At 41.6% G+C, this 17,929-nt stretch overlaps 1 protein-coding gene across 1 annotated transcript in view; it reads right to left on the bottom strand.

The window, feature by feature from the left end:
* Window positions 1-17,929, bottom strand: part of NWD1 (NACHT and WD repeat domain containing 1) — a 67,272-nt gene that overhangs the window by 13,325 nt on the left and 36,018 nt on the right. The window contains exons 12-17 of the mRNA XM_072156602.1: window positions 16,827-17,024; window positions 13,277-13,399; window positions 11,097-11,293; window positions 7,000-7,278; window positions 660-750; window positions 250-404 (exon numbers count right to left, since the gene is read on the bottom strand). Coding sequence (XP_072012703.1) covers window positions 250-404; window positions 660-750; window positions 7,000-7,278; window positions 11,097-11,293; window positions 13,277-13,399; window positions 16,827-17,024 — 1,043 coding nt within the window. The remainder of the gene's footprint in view (window positions 1-249; window positions 405-659; window positions 751-6,999; window positions 7,279-11,096; window positions 11,294-13,276; window positions 13,400-16,826; window positions 17,025-17,929) is intronic.

Below are 17,929 nucleotides of genomic sequence, written 5' to 3'. Positions count from 1 at the left end.
TACAGACACCATTGATAACTGTTACAGCTGTTTATTGTAGCCTAGGACTAAAGTACAATAAATTACCAATATCCAGTGGTCCGTTTGTAACTAGCGGTCGTATGTAAGTCGAGTGTTCTTAAGTAGGGGACCGCCTGTATAAGAATGTATGCTTATATTGACTGCTCAATATAAAGAAGGTTTATGTATATAGCTTTATGATTTTATGATAGTAGAGTAGTATAGTAGAATAGTAAAGTTATATCTTACTCGGATGGTTTCATCTTGGGAACCTGTTAAAATTAGGTCCTTCTCTCTGCAAATTACAGCCGTCTTAACCGTGTCTTCATGTTCTAGGCAAGAATCGAGCAAAGTCCTTAAAGTGTTAGAATCAGCTCTGAATACTTGGACCTGTTTTCCAAATCCTGAGTGAAATAGACAGGGAAAGAATCTTAGATTGTGATAATACCATAATAATGTAAGCATTTATTCCTAAGGATATATAGGGCCTGATGGATGTACAGGTAGTATTAGACTAAAGTTACATGAGATAGAATAATGAAGAGACTTGCTTTCCTGCTATGGGGAATGTTCCATATTTTCCTCTCTACTCGCCTTATAAATGAGGGCTTTGATATCAGTCTAAGTCAGTCATTCTATGTCAATTTACTACAGCTTACCAACTGCAAACAAGGACTCATCATCAGCGACCACCACAAAGATCAGAGCACTAGACATCTTTTCAGTTGAAACACCACCTCCTGTAGAAATCTTCAGGAAAAGAACATGCATGAGTTCTATCATAATAATTATCCTGTAATATTAATATTGTTTGGTTTTAAAGGCCAATGCTTTACATACTTTTATATATCCAATAACTGCTTTTTGCAACCTTGTCTATGCAACTGAATGATAATCTAGATGTTCAGTATTGTACTTTAGGTATGCACCTGGGGAATGCAGATGGGGATGGTTACACTTGTGACAAATGTTTTGGGACATCACTCATGCAGCAGGTTGCATGTGCAAAAAGAGCATATCACCTCTATGGTGCAAGCCTTTATCTCTCAAAAGACAATAAAACTCTGTAGAGCAGAACTTGTCAAAGTGTAAGTTAGGCCTCATTGGCTAGTGTGGTAACATAATTTCTTGTGTGTCAATTGTTCTGTTATACTAGGATTTAAAGGAGAATAAAAGACAAAGCCAGACATTTCACATTGGGTTCATAGTATTCTGTAGATTCCTTTTAAGAAATAGACAAGTAAGCCCTGCTCTGCAGTACAAGTAACTCATATCTTTACAGAACAAGGCTTCTATACTATGACTAGCCACAGCAGCGGCGTAACTAGGACAAGAATGGCTCATAGCAGGCATCTGAATGGGGCCCCTTTTCCTGCTTAAAAATATACATATTTGTATATTTACAAATGTGAATTACAATCGCACACATTTATATACACACACACATACATACATTTACATACTTATTTACAAAAACATACAGTTCTTCACTCATACACACAAATGTATACACTCTTACACACATATATACACTCATGTGCCTACATATAGAGAATATACACATCACAAATACACACATACAGTGCCATATACAGACGTAAATCATATACAGTACAGACCAAAAGTTTGGCTACACCTGCTTATTCAAAGCATTTTCTGTATTTTCATGAGTATAAAAATTGTAGATTCACACTGAAGGCATCAAAACTATGAATTAACACATGTGGAATTATATACTTAACAAAAAAGTGTGAAACAACTGAAAATATGTCTTATATTCTAACTTCTTCACAGTAGCCACCTTTTGCTTTGATTACTGCTTTGCACCCTCTTGGCATTCTCTTGATGAGTTTCAAGAGGCAGTCGCCTGAGATGTTCTTCCAACAGTCATGAAGGAGTTCCCAGAGATGTGTAACACTTGTTGGCCCTTTGCCTTCACTCTGTGTTCCAGCTCCCCCCAAACCATCTTGATTGTGTTCAGGTCTGGTGACTGTGGAGGCCATGTCATCTGGCGTAGCACCCCATCACTCTTCTTCTTGGTAAAATAGCCCTTACACAGCCTGGAGGTGTGTTTGGGGTCATTATCCTTTTGAAATATAAATGATGCTCCAACTAAACGCAAAACAGATGGAATAGCATGCCACTGCAAGATACTGTGGTAACCATGCTGGTTCAGTATACCTTCAATTTTGAATAAATCCCCAACAGTGGCACTCACCCCTCACCATCACACCCCCTCCACCATGCTTCACAGTGGGAACCAGGAATGTAGAGTCCATTCGTTCACCTTTCCACCATTTCCACTGGTCTAATGTCCATTCCAGGTCTCTTCTGTTTGTTGCCTGGCCTTAGCAGTGGTTTCCTAGCAGCTATTTTACCATGAAGGCCTGCAGCTCACAGTCTCCTCTTAACAGTTGTTGTAGAGATGTGTCTGCTGCTAGAACTCTGTTTGGCATTGACCTGGTGTCTAATCTGAGATGCTGAGAACTTATCCTTTGCTGCAGAGGTGACTCTTGGTCTTCCTTTCCTGGGGTGGTCCTCATGTGAGCAAGTTTATTTGTAATGCTTGATGGTTTTTGCAACTGCACTTGGGGACACTTTCAAAGTTCTCCCAATTCTTTGGACTGACTGGCCATCATTTCTTAAAGTAATGGTGGGCATTCATTTTTTTTTACTTAGCAGTTTTTTTCTAGCCATAATATAAATTCTAATAGTCTCTTCAGTAGGACTATCAGCTGTGTATCTACCTGACTTCTGCACAATACAACTGATGGTCCCAACTCCATTCATAAGGCAAGAAATCCCACTTATTAAACCTCACAGGGCACACCTCTGATGTGAAAACCTTTTCTGGTGGCAATAATGTGGAAGTATATAATTCCACATTTGTTAAATCATAGTTTTGATGCCTTCACTTTGAATCTACAATTTTTTTAGTCATGAAAATACAGAAAACTCTTGAATGAGAAAGTTTGTCCAAACTTTTGGCAGGTTAACAGCAGCTCAGATAAGCGACTAGGTCAATGCCACACAGAGTTCTTGCAGGAGACGCATCTCTACAACAACTGTTAAGAGGAGACTGTGTGTAGCAGGCCTTCTTGCCTTATAGATGGGGTTGGAGCCATCAGTTGTGTTGTACAGAGGTCAGGTGGATACACAGCTGATAGTCCTACTCAATAGACTTTTATAATTTGTATTATGGCTAGAAAAAAACAGCTAAGTAAAGAAAAATGGGTGGCCATCATTACATTAAGAAATGATGGGGAGTCAGTCCAAAAAATTGGGAAAACTTTGAAAGTGTCCCCAAGTGCACTTCCCACCGTGAAGCATCAAGTAAGAGGCGTGATGGGGGAGGGGAGTGCTTTGCTGGTGACACTGTCGGGGATTTATTCAAAATTGAAGGTATACTGAACCAGCATGGTTACCACAGCATCTTGCAGCGGCACGCTATTCCATCCTGTTTGTGTTTAGTTGGACCATCATTTATTTTTCAACAGGAAAATGACCCCAAACACATCTCCAGGTTGAGTAAGAAGGAGAGTGATGGAGTGATGCGCCAGATGACCTGGCCTCCACAGTCATCAGACCTGAACCCAATCAAGATGGTTTGGGATGAGCTGGACCGCAGAGTGAAGGCAAAGAGCCAACAAATGCTAAGCATCTCTGGGAACTCCTTCAAGACTGTTGGAAGACCATTTCAGGTGACCTCCTCTTGAAGCTCATCAAGAGAATGCCAAGAGTGTGTAAAGCAGTAATCAAAGCAAAAGGTGGCTGCGTTTCGGAAACCTCCAATAACGCTATCTAACACCAATGAGTGGACAGGATTGTGGGCGGGATTAGGGGTGGTGACTGCCACATGAAGCGCGGCAGTCACTGCCCCCCTATGGAGCGCGCGTGGCGGTCCGGGGTCCTCGGACAGCCCCCTCATAAATACGCCAGATTGCTTTGAAATAAGTCCAGTGTTTCTATGGAGCTAACCCCAAGAGGGACAACAAGCCCACGTTGGTACTAAGATTTAGTCCACAATTTGATCAAATCAAAAAAATTGTTAATAACTGTCTCCCAATTTTGTTCCAAGATAGCAAGGTGGCTGAAATTCTGAAAAGTGGATGTAACATAGTATCTCGAAAGGCCACCTCCATAGGTAACCTCATAGCCCCCAGTTTCCCCAAAAGCGATAACAAGAAGAATTGGCTACATCATAAGGGCTTTTTTAAATGTGGCACCAATCCATGTAAGACATGCAATTACGCGCTACCCACAAAAACATTCTATAATCAAGACAATACACAACAGCACAACATAATGTCATACATGAATTGTAACAGTGAGGGTCTAATTTACATCATCGAATGTACACAATGCAATAAGAAATATGTTGGAGCCACAACAAGGAAACTAAAAGTGAGATTCCTGGAACACCTAAGAGATATGGGAAATACTACGCAACAAAAACAAATAATATCAGGGGCATCAAAACACTTTAATCAATTCCATGGTGGACAAACACAAAATTGTAGGGTATATGGAATAGAAAAGATAACATTAGGAAAAAGAGGAGGCGACATACAAAGGCGCCTATTTGACAGAGAGGACGTTTTGGATGTTCCATTTACAAACCAGATACCCTCAGGGTTTACATTACAGAAACGAATTGATGTTCCACTATTAGGAACATAATGGGGACAACACAATAGAATAAACACAACTCCCCTTAAAATTGCGTTTTACTCCCCTCCTTTAAGTTTCTTCGTGCACCATAAATGTTTACAAGAATGTTTACAATAACGTTTACAAGAATGTTTACAAGAATGTTTACAAGGATGTCTACACGGATGTTTACAGGAATGTATACAGGTATGTTTACAAGAATGTTTACAAAACGTTTACAGTATAATACCTTAGACCCTAATATTATATAAACGCCCTCCTTGCCCTCCCATAATCATAGCATGTAACCCCACATGAGGATATCCTCATCTTGGGTCGTTCAAATGATAGTTAAAGCTAATATAATAGATTAGAACTGATTAATAACCATCACCACATTGCGCTGGACCATAGAATAAACTTACCCAAACGGAGTTGATAATAAGTAGAACACAAGTTATAGAGGTAATGTCTCCCTGTTTAAAAACGAATAGCACCGAAGCGGTGCCGTTTTGAAAACATAGTAACCTGCACTTGTTTTTAATTGTCTGTTTCCTGCACGCACCCGCCAAAGAATAGTTTATATATGGCATCACACTTAATTATAGGTGCTTTCATTTTTAGAACCATGCAAATCGGACAATATTCAGCACCACGCATGCCAAGGAATCCATGCCGGATTTTCTCTTTCTTTGCAAGGAATCCATGCCAGATTTTCTTTCTCTCTCTGTTGTCTCAGAGAGAGGTTTCTGGTTCACTTGCATTTATTGCCTCCTTGGCGTCCGTGACACTAGCCATGAATAAGAGTGTCTGCGGACACTAGAAACGCGTAGGCGAAGCCAGGTTACCACCATCTGTCATAGCTCACTGATGACTCAAGATACAGGCGGTTCGTGCCACAAGCATTATTTCAATAAAAGAAGAAGTTTTACTATTTACCTGGGTCAAGCGCTGGATTCATTTCCTGTTTTACAAGTGTTTCTATTGTACTCTGCAGCGGTGTTAGATAGCGTTATCGGAAGTTTACGATAACGCTATCATTGTAACACTGCTGCGTTAGTTTTAGCACTAGGTGCTGCTTACTTTAGTATGTAGCTCCTAGTGCCGAATTTCTGGGTGACAGGCCCTCTTTAGTGTTAATTCATAGTTTTGATGCTTTCAGTGTAAATCCACAAATCTAGAAAAAAAGAAGGTGTGTCCAAATTTTTGGTCTATACTGTATACTGTAAGGGATTAGGTTTGGAATCGTTGTCTCCTGAGGTACATGAGGACAATTCACCACCATACAAGCAATGCACAGTCTACACCGTGGGATTTGGGTACAACTGGCGCATATTATGACGTCATCAGTGGCCGCATCATAGTATGCGCCGTCCGGCAGAGCGCATGGCCGCGTCTCTGCCAGCTGTTACAGAAGACCAAAGAAAGAATAGGAGCCGCAGGGAAGAAAGAAGAGGAGCCGGTTTGAGCATCAGGGCCGCCGGATGGTGAGTATATAAATGTATTTTTTTTAAGTGCTGGGTGGGCTGGCTGTATGCTACTGGGGGCTAGCAGGGTGTATACTACAAGGGGCAGGCTGGCTGTATACTACAGGGGGTAGGCTGGCTTTATACTACTGGTGGCTGGCTGTATACTATAGGGAGCTGGCTGTATACTACAGGGGGCAGGCTGGCTGTATACTACAGAGGGACGGCAGGCTGTATACTACAGGGGGCAGGCTGGCTGTATACTATAGGGGGCAGGCTGGCTGTATACTGCAGGGTGCTGACTGGCTGTATACTACATGGGGCTGGCTGTAAACTACATGGGGGCAGGCTGGCTGTATACTACATGGGGGCAGGCTGGCTGTATACTACATGGGGGTAGGCTGGCTGTATACTACATGGGGGCAGGCTGGCTGTATACTACAGGGGGCTTGCAGGCTATATACTGGGGGGGTGCTGAGACCAATTTATTTCCAACCCTCGGCTTATACTCGAGTCAATAGGTTTTCCCAGTTTCTAGTGGTAAAATTATGGGCCTCGGCTTATACTCGGGTCAGCTTATACTTGAATATATACGGTGTGTCTCTGTGATTCATTCAGGCATATTTATGAGCGGCACACAGGTTTTAGTGTACCATCCAACACACAAGTGTTTTTACATATTTTTAATGATGTCTTTCATTAATAAAGCTTTTGTATATGGTCTTTATGCACATCCTCTTAAAAAGCTTAGCAAACCAGTACCACTCATTTGGCTTCACAGATGCATGCAGATATTGCAGAAAATAATCTAAAGAATCTGTAATAATGCCTTAAATCAATATACAGCAAATGTTTAATACGTTAACTATAGAAGCTTTCATACCAGAGATAAAGATCCATTTTTGAATCCAACCACCATCTTTCCATATTTGGGGATAAGGCAGCTACAAACTGGATGTGCTGTTTCCTCTTCTATTCCAGGTAGCTGTCGTGACCCTCGCAATTCTCCAGTTGCACTGTCCCACAGGTGTAAAGTTCCCCCTTCAGTTATTGTCATCAGAGTCTTTTGTGGGGTGAATACTGCAGCTTGCAATGGAAACCCAGGAACACCAGGCGTGAGGGACAATAAAAGCTCCCCAGATTCCATATTCCACCCACACACCTACAAGAAACATCAACACAATTACTGCAGTGATCAGCTAAATTTGCATATATACTTAGACTTTAAAAATAAAATATTTTACTCAAGATAAACCTTTTTAAGCCTGCCTAGTTGATCCTGTTTAAATAATCATAATAAAATTATCATTACTGAGTGCCTTATACAGCATTGTGATCTTGCTAATACTTTATGAGTAACTGATACCAATTACCTGTCTAGATTACAAGGAACTAGGTACCATCTTACATTACCTGGCTTAGTTGTAAGGATATGAGGCATAATTATGTTTTATATGGTGACTCTCACCAGAATTTACCCCATAACTAGCAGCCCCCTCAGGTAGGGTATGAAATGTCCTTTTTAGAATACCCTCTTTTAAATGAAATCTCACCTGTTTATCTATAAATGGAATCTTCATCTGCAGCTCACATTTTCACCTATGTCTTTAACTGCCTAGAATTCTAGTTCTTTAACTCAAAGCCATCTGGAAGATCCACTCTATCAGGAAGGTGAGTAAATAAGATTTTGAGTAAGCATAGGTTTGAGAGTAGCCAATTGAAATTTAAACCATATGTCTCTGGTAAACTGTATGCGTCCAAGAAGGGTAGAAGTAGCTACATCATAAGGGGGTTCTCAGTGGCAGGAAACACATTTTTTTTCTTCTGGTACCTTTCGGTTTGCTTGACAATACTCCCTTCTAGCCTATTTAGCCTCCTCCCCTGAACCTGTTCAAAACAGCGCACCCACAACCAGACTTGGTGCTAGCTGTCACACTCAGTAAGTGGTGACAAACTCACCCTGTGGTGGCCTTGCTTGCAGCAGATAAGACCGCCCTGACACTAGGGGGGATTCTGGGAAAATATGCAAAGTTTTCCAGGAGGGGATAAGGAAAACCACACCTCTTTTAGCTACCTTGTAAGGCAGCTCCCTTAACAGCATGACCTACAAGAGGCTTTATGACATGATGCGGGATTAAAATCCCCCTAGTGGAGCATCCATGGCTATAAGACTCCCGCATCATGTCATAAGGCCTCTTGTAGGTCATGCTTGATGTCAAAACATTTATTTAAGTGCTTGCACTTTTCTGTCTAACTTTGCACTAGAAATATGCATACTGATTGTGTAACATCTGTTGTTCGGGTTATGTTACGAAATTGTGAACCCTTAATACCTTCTAGCTGTAGGAGAAGTAAGGCCCACTTATCCTGTAATCTGCATAGGTTCCATAGGACATACACCTTTAAGGAAGAGTATTCAAGAGAATCTTTCAACAGAAATTGGCCCAATAAACCACTACCAATATGTTGTCAAGCAGCAGAGCAGACTCTATATCATATCTATTTCATGGTCTGGTGTGGTGGCATAATCCAGAAAATCAAATTTGAAGTCAGATGTAAATTGGTTTTATGAAGTCAAGGATATGGAGAGTTTAACACTGAAGTCAAGCTCTCCCTGCCTCAGAGTGCAACCTTCATTGTAATTGATAGTACTGTGTCCAGGTACATCTTTGACCAGATCTCATGCACATGATTTCAATCACGGGGAGGTGTTCAGAGGCTTGAAGAGCTTGACTTTAGGGTTGAACTCTCCGCCTCCTTAACTTCATCAACCAAACTTCTCACTTTAACAGGTTCGCAACCGCCCGCCGTGTATCCACGGCGGCGGTCGGGTCGCGCTGCATGCAGAGGGCTCACGGGCTGAGCCTTCTCCATAGCCGCCGGTAAGTCTTTGCTGCATATTGCAGCAAAGATTTACCGGTAACACCCGCGATCGGTGCTAGCACTGATCGCAGGTGTTATCACAGCGATGGCTGCCGGCAAAGCTGCCGGCAGCCTCAAAAAGATAGCGGTGCCTGGGCGCTATCCATGGTAGCCTATATATATATATGGAGAGTATAAGAAGCTGGTGTCTGATGCTGCCGTGGCGCGGTATGCGGAGCTCCTCTGTCTCCTGCAGCCAGAAATCTGGGGATGTCTTCAGCGGGAACCATTGTGGTGACATCCAGGTCTCCGGCAGGAAGAAATCTGCCAGTGACACCGTAGTAAGGAGCGGTGCAGAACTGCTTGCCCATCTTCTTGTTGCATACTTTACTGAGGTAGACTGCTGGAAAGTAGGTATAAGGAGCTCTGGAGGACAGAGCTGATCTAACATACGTCTACTGCGTCTTGGCATCTGAACATGCCCCCTGAATTTCTCATCTAAACTTGACTAATTTCAAGCAAAATATGACTCTTCTCTGTTCATTTTCAAATGACTTTGGAGAAAATTTGTATAGCTGAAAGGGCAAGATTTGACATAAAAGAAGGAATTCCAGAAATTATATTTGATATCCTACCTTAGGGAGCTAGTAGTTTAATGGGGTACATTCTGGTGGCAATGTCAATTTAATGGAAAGGTACTTGGTCGAAGATATAATATTGGGGCTTATTTACTAAGGGTCCCACGGCCACATTCCGGTTGGGTTTCCTGACGTTTTTGGGGATTGCGTCGAGAACAGGCATTTAGAAGGGGATTGTGTCACACAGGATCGGATTTTGGCGCATTGGTGTTGGCTTCCATACGACAGAAATAGGGGGCCGGGCCGTTGGACAATCCGACTGATTTGGACAGAGCACGGAATTTAACAGTAAAATTGTGTCGAAAGCTAATACACTGGGAAGAAGAAGGTGAACTCTGGCGGATCTGAGCAGGGAAGCGACAGATGCAGGATATCGGGTGCACGATCTTTGTGAATCTCTTCGGAAACTCCGGATCGGGGAATACACAGGGACGGGTAAGTAAATTTGCTCCATTATCTACATTAAACCCAAAACAATGCCCCTAGTGCACAGCAGATGGGACTGGCTTGCAAGCTAGGACTACATGCCTGTTTCTGGGGCTGTGATTACTACATTACTATTGATATGCTAGTTATGCAAACTTAAATTTGGATTCTAATAAGATAACATTCATTGTATGTTACTTTTAACAGTGTAATATCAGTTTGATACAATGGGGCACATTTACTTACCCATCTGAGTCGCGAACGCTGATCCTGAATGTCCCCCGGAATGCACATCTGCCGCGATCCACGTAGATCGTGCGCCCAATATCCTGCATGTGTTGCTTCCCCACTCAGGTCCGCCGGAGTTCGCCTTCTTCTTCCTGGTGCATGTAAGTGCATGGCTTGCGACACAAATTTGAATGTTAAATCCCGCGTTTAGTCCGAATCCGTCGGATCGTCTGACGGCTCGCCCCCCGATTTGTGTCCCGTGAAAGGTGGCACGATAGCGACACAATACATTTGTGTGCTACACAATCCCCAGCGCGATCCCCGAAAAGTTGGGTAGCCCGCCGAAAATGCGGCCGCGGGACCCTTAGTAAATAAGCCCCAATATCACCTTTGCAATACTAATTTCCTTCTTTTTCTATATTATCTTTAATTAAATATAAAAAGTAACATTTTCTTGAGGTTCAGAAATTTGGAATAGGAAAAGCAAAAAATTACACATTGGATCAGATTTGCACATATCAAAGCTTTTATTTTTCAAGAGCATGATGTAATTGAGTGTTATGGGTTTGTATTGAAAGCTCGGAAAAACTGGATGGATTTGCTGCTGCAAACACAATCTGAAACCCACTGGTTTGTGTTGCCCTTTGTAGCTGTAATTTGACTTTAACAGGGGACTAGGAGAGTTAGTAGCAATTTTGCTGACGTAACCCCCAGCATTTATGCAATATGTATTCCTTTGCCTAAGACAGTTTTAGAAATCTTTCCTGTTCTTTCTACTTTATGTTTATGTAATGTGCTGAGTTAAGAAATAAGGATATTGTTTCACCTTAGATCCAGCTGCTGAGTAAATAATGCCAATCTTTTCATCCACGTGCAGATAAGCATTCTCATAGTTTGTGTGATCTTCTTGAATACACAAATACTTTTTACCAGTTACAAGATTCCACAGAAGCAATGTATGATCCAGGGAACCAGAAACAGCTCTTGTCCCCATATCAAAAAACTTTACACATTGGATTCCATCTGAAAGAGAAAACAATTGTGATCTATATTGCTATGGAGCCCTTCATAAAACAGCTACACAATTACAAGGTCCTCCCTGGTGTCTGGAGAAGGTGGAGGACATCTATCGCCCCGCCACTGCAAATTCGCAGCCCGATACGTCAAGAGGCTTCTGCCTCTTGATGTATCGGGCTGCCAGCAGCGCAGCGTTTATCCTACGCCAGGCAGGGCCTGGCGTAGAAAAAAGCGCAGCCGGCGACTTTTCACAGTAACGCCCCGCGCCGGCCCACTCCCATCCGGCCATGCCCCTCTATCGGCCGGTCGCGCCCCCACCTTCACACCCCTTCACGCCCCACTGGCGTGAAGGTGGCGGATTGGGGAAAATAATCGCAAAAGCTAGCATTTGCGATTATTTCAGGGCCTCTGCGCACCTATTTGTCTATTTCTTGTTATATTTCTGTTATTATTGTTTAATAATGGAAAATGGAAGTGACAATAAATTAATTTCACATTTAATTTCTGCTTAAATATATCATGCAAAACCTCCTCTATTCTGTATCACCAATATGGCCACCTTCAGTGTAGTTTTATGAATGATTTTTCTTCTACTGATTTAAGAAACCTGTCATCGGGAAGGTCATTTTTACATGATGACTGGTTCTAATAGTCTCTGACTTGTTGATTTTAAATATGCCTTTGTCGCAGAACTGAATAATTCCATTCCTTTTAAATTGTTTCTTTAACATTACCTGGCCCATGACTGCAGTTCCTGGGGGGATAGTTCAATTGAGAAGAGGGGAAAGGCTGATGGACTAGAATGAGTGAGGAAGAGGGAAGGAGGCATTGCGGAGAAGATGACATGTGCCGTTCGCACTGCACACCCTCAGGACTCACCACACACTGCTGACAGGGACCCAGGTAATGTTAAATAAACAATTAAAATCAGTGGAATTATTCAGATGCATGACAAAGGCATTTTTAATTTAACATACTATAGCAGTGATATCGAACCTATGGCACTGGTGCCAGAGGTGGCACTCAGAGCCCTTTCTGTGGGCACTCAGGCCATCACCAGAGATGACTCCAGGTATCTTCCTGCAGTCCCAGACAGCCCAGGACTTGCTGTGCACAGAGCTATTTTAAAGTGACAGCTCTACCTGTGACTATTTTCTGCTTTATTGGTGTCCTCAGGGTGCTGGTATCAATGAAAACTGTGACAGAGAAGGGAGTATAAATCACAAATTAAATTTCTGTGTTGGCACTTTGTGATAAATAAGCGGGTCTTTGTTGAAGTTTGGGCACTAGGCCTCTAAAAGGTTTGCCATCACTGTACTATAGGCTTTTGGAACCTGTTATTATCATGTAAAAAATGACCTTCCTCATGATAAGTTCCCTTTATGAAATAAAATCTGTAAAAAAAGCCCATAATACACTCTTATAAAAACTGATTGAGAATTTATGCAAAAGAAACATGCAAATGAAAATAAAAACTGTGACAAAATAGTTACTAAAGGCACTGGTTAAAAAATGCAGTTTAGATGATCTTAAACCTGGTATTGAAAATAAGCTGACAAGCATGTGCATGGAGACTGACGCTAAAATGTCCAATATGTGTCTCAGTTGTCTCTGAGAAGGTTGGTGGGGACCAGGTACTATGATTGTCTGCCATACACTGCCATGGGAAAAAACTGGGGATATTGCTTTCTTATTCTCTTTCATTCATCCAGAAACATTGTTAAGTATGATATAGCCAATCAATGTCATTGCGAACAAAGAATTTGGGATTAAATGAAAAAACTTTGTTAGTTGCTGCAGTGTCTGTGACCATTGTGAAATTAGTGACCATTTACTCTATAGAATTAACTGATAAAGTTATAGGTGTTGCTATAACCTCATCTGCATTGCAAAGTCTGCTGAAATATCTTTAACAGTGCACATAAAAGCCTTTTTTGACTGTTTGGTCTTTTCAAATTCTCCCAATATAAAAGGTGTTCATGTAGCTACCTGAATGACCAATTAGTGTGTGTATGACCTCAATGTCTTTTATATTCCAAACGATCATTGTTCCATCATCGGATCCAACTAGAAGAAGATCCTTTTCAGGAAATACCTCCATTACAGTGATACCTACAAAAATAAAATGTATGTTGCACTATTGAGTATAGTTACAAAGTCACAAAGAAAAAAAATGAAAAATATACCATGTAAAATAACTTTAAAATATTGTTTTTATCATCCTATTATTATTCTGTAGTATAGATTCACTAAACCTAGATAAGCAGAGTGGAGGATATACAAAAATAACTATCACAACATAATTCTGGAATGCCCAGTATACTTTCATCTGCACTTGACTGCTGGGATACTCATTCAGGGCTCTCAGGTCTACCATGAAGTGAGTAACAGAGACTTATCTATGCTCTTAACAGTCACTTGTCCATAGGGGTTTTCAGGGTAGGTTTCCTGCTCCTAACACCTAAGTTTGCATCCTCCTTCCCATATTATTTATTTGCCAAAAATAGCCCTTTATAATCTCCATCCAGGGTTTCATCAAAAAGCAATACATATATATATATTTATATGTTTTAATACTGCCCCTGACAGAGTTCACATAGGGATCTTTAGGAAAGCAATCCATCAGTCCATAAAAAACTCTTGTCAGTTTAGTGCCACAATTATCCTTCATAGGTTAAAGGGGTTTTCCCACAAAGCAAGTCACCTTGCTGATCGGTGGGGGTCTCAGTGATGGGACCTCTACAGATCCGAGATGACCGGAGCAGCCGGATGCGCATGACTTGATGGAGCTTGCTGAGTATGGTGCTTTGTGAGACAACCTCTTTAAGTCCTGAAGGTGGTGTGTTGGCTGGGTTCTCAACTTAATAAAGAGGAAACCCAAGAAACTTCAAATGCAAAACCAGATCAAAGCCAGAACCCGGCTGTATCATACGTTCGGCTGGAGATGTGGAAGGGTGAGTGCTCTACACTTCTCCATAGGGAAGTGAGCTGCTAGGCAGTACATACAGCAAAAGACAGAACACTCAGTGATATGCCAGCTGCCATTCGTATGGCTAGCATATGGCCGCCATACACGTTGTGTGAAAGGGGCCTTAGCATTTCAATTTCCTGTCTTGATGGTTAGGGATACAGCCATGCAACTCTACTATGCTTCTTCAAAAGCTCAAATGAAAGTGAATGAACATCAATCTGTATTCAAAATGTCTCATAATTGTTGCCAATTTTAACTAAATTTTAAACTTAATTTCGTTAAATGAACAAATCCCCTCAATTCTTTTAGTTACAAATGTATGCTGTAATTCACTCTAGTCCTAATTTTAAAAACTAGTTTTAACTCTTATGTGATCTTTGAGCCAAAAAGTCTCAAATTCAATCATGTGCCAATATAAAACCACAGTTATCTCTGTTGAGTTCTTATCACAAACAATTCCCACTACATGTCAAAATAAAATGGGAGGTGGATGTTGGCCCATTTACAGACGAGCAGTGGTTGTCCTTTCTGGAAGGGACACCTATGCTATCACTGTGTGAGGTTCACAGTCTATCTCAGCTATTTTTGATCCATAGGGTGTATAGAACTACAGAGGTCATGCATCGGACTTCTGATCGGAGATCTGGTTAGTGATGTCTCCTTGACTTTATACAACCAATTTACATGTCACTTGAAAATGAATTTTCTGGTTGATGCCACTACCCTGGGCCATGAGAGAAACACTCTCTTGAAGGTGTTCAGCTGCTTGACACCATACTGGTAGTGCTTTATTAGGTCAATTTCTGCTGAAAGGTTCCCTTTAATTCATACGATATGGGAGTGACAAAGCTTGAGTTTTTATTAGAAGGAAGTTTTAGCTCTGGTTCTCAAGATACAAGGTATAATTTATCGGCTTCTGCAATAGTTTGAGTTCTGAACCTCATAGGTGAAGAAGACCTGAAGATTGTGCCGGCCTGAAAGCTAATTGCGCAACACTGGTTCCAACCCTCCTTATCCACAATGGATGAGTACATTTCTAGAATGGACACAATTATGAGACTAGAGAAAAGGGGAATATTGTAAGTGCAAAGCCTAGAAAAATTTGGAAAAGGTATGAGGTCCTTGGGTGGACAGGTTTCTGTCTTGAATAATGCACTTTAACAAGGTGTAAGGTAAAGATATATGCATGAGATGTTATATGCCTATATAGTAACACCCTTGCCTCGGGGGGGGGGGGGGCGGAAAGTGTTTGGTGTAAAAGTGGTGGTGGTGGGGGGTAATGTGCAATAAAAATTACTTGATTAAAAAAAAAACACAGTCTAGACGACTACAATAAATATGTAAAAGATACCTGAGGACCTCCTAAGGCACTCCAAAACATGAAGGGTATGGCCATATAATGCCTTCAATCATTTATACTTGAATCATGTAATCTAATTTTTTTATGATTCAATATACTTTCTGACTGTATCAATTGTTTGTATAGTTATACTTAAACAGGATAGGGTTTTGTACATTTTGTCATGCAGAAAGTGTATTCTTATTTGTTTTTAATCATGTCTTCTTAAATAAAGATTGAAATGCACCTTTTGGACTGTTTTTGTTTTGTTGTTTTGGTTTGGCTATCATGACATGTCAAAAGGCTTTCTGAAAGTCTGGCCTTGATATACAGTAAAGGGAGTTGCCTTGTGCTGGAATGGATTTACTACTTAAAGGGGTTCTCCCATGTAGCCAAGATTCTTCAATAACAAAATAACACATTTTCTAATTCACTGTTATTAATAAAAATACAGCACTTCACAGGTATAATTACAAACTGCCTTTATTAGTCCTGGTGTTTACAAATTTGGTTGCCCCTGGGTACGACCTTAAATCTTCTGACTATGATCTGATTCTAGAGACTTACTTTACTAGCTACAGGCAAGATAGGGTCTTTATCTGGGAGGGAGGCATATAGCAGAGCTGACTTTGTGTGTGAGTTGTAGGTGAGTTGGCAAAGTTGAGAGTACCATTGTGTTTTATATCTATCTCATCATCTCTCATCCCTGATCTGTCTCATCATACTTTTTCTATGTGTCAGATTCTAGTAGAATGAATATGTTCAGAAGCTAAATAAAAGTGTAGATAAACCCTGCAACCTGATAATCTAAGAACATTGTCAGCACACCGTATCTCACAGCACAGGGGAATCATGAAGTGTCTGCTAAAAAAGTCCCCACACTCTGGATTGTAGGGAGTTATATAAAACACCAATAAAACTGACTAAATTTGTAAAGTAAGGGGTTAAAAATGATCTTGATTGTGTAAACATTATTAGAGGATTAAAATGTGAGAACTTTCTTTCATGGGAAAACCACTTTAATTTGTAACTTTTTGGCACTTCACAAATCTGTCTACCACATCTGGATGCACATGATGAATCTGGAATAGTTGCCTGAACTAAAAAGTGGAGAGAGTTGGGACAAAGTTGCAAACTAGGTACCTATGCATCAATTTTGCATAGGTACCTAGTGTGAGTAGGATATTCCCATTGCATTTATTTGTGGTTTATAGATACAATTCACATACCTTTTTTAAACCCTGTAAGGGTAGTTTGCAGAGGGCCACCAGGAGGTTGGAAAAATCCTCTCATAGGAATAAATGTCGGATTTGGATACTGATCAAACCAGGTGAAGCATTGCTGGCAGAGATCACCAATCATGGATTGATAGGTAGAATTAAAGAAATGAAGTCTGGCCAACATTTCTACATAAATGATGCATGGATCTGATTTAACATGACAAAAAAGTCACATTTGTTAGATCATATAATTGTAAAACAGAAAGAAAAATCCACATCACACATCGTATGCTAAATCTCAACTTGTTTCCCTACTCATGAACACCACTCAGCTCTGACTCCGCAATAAAAGTGATGTAATTCCTGACAATCATTTGGAACAGGAGAAGGCCCGTTTCTTCCACCGGGTGGGCGGATGATGGCCACAACCTGGTTGGAGAAACTGGGGTGCCAGCAGCCTCCCACCGCACTCAGTAAAAAAAATCTAAGTACTCACCCTCTGGCGTTCCCCTCGGCTCGTCTTCTCCCCTCTTCTGCAGCAGTAGCGCAACCCATCTCTGTGCGCTCCTCCGGCGGGGGCAGAGCACACATAGCTTGATCACACTACTGAAGCAGAGGGGAGACGAGCTGTGGGGAGTGCTAGAAGGTGAGTACTTAGTTTTTATTTTGATGGGACTACCTGCAAGGAGGGCTGCAGTGTGCGGGCTACCTATATACTGGCGGAGGCTAGGGGGGCTTCAGTGTACTTGCTAACTATTTACTGTTGAGTGGGGCTGCAGTGTGCTGGCTAACTATATACTGGGGGCTGCAGTGTGCTGGCTACATAAATACCAGGGGGAGGCTTCAGTGTGCTGGCTACCTATGTACTGGGGGACTGCCTATATACTGTTAGGGGTGGCTGCAGTGTGCTGGCTACCTATATACTTGGGGGCGAGGGAGGGCTGGTTACCTATCTTTTGGAGGGCTGGCTACCTATATACTCGGGGGGACAAGGAGGGTTTCAGTGTGCTGGCTACCTATATACTAGGAGAGGGGGGCTGCTATGTGCTGGTTACCTATATATTGGGGGAGGGGGTTGCAGTGTGCTGGCTGCCTACATACAGGGGAGGGGG

The sequence above is a fragment of the Engystomops pustulosus genome, chromosome 1 (assembly GCF_040894005.1).
Source record: "Engystomops pustulosus chromosome 1, aEngPut4.maternal, whole genome shotgun sequence".
In the NCBI taxonomy this organism is placed as follows: domain Eukaryota; kingdom Metazoa; phylum Chordata; class Amphibia; order Anura; family Leptodactylidae; genus Engystomops; species Engystomops pustulosus.
The sequence above is the reverse complement of the archived record's forward strand: the minus strand, read 5'-3'. Positions and strand labels throughout refer to the sequence as shown.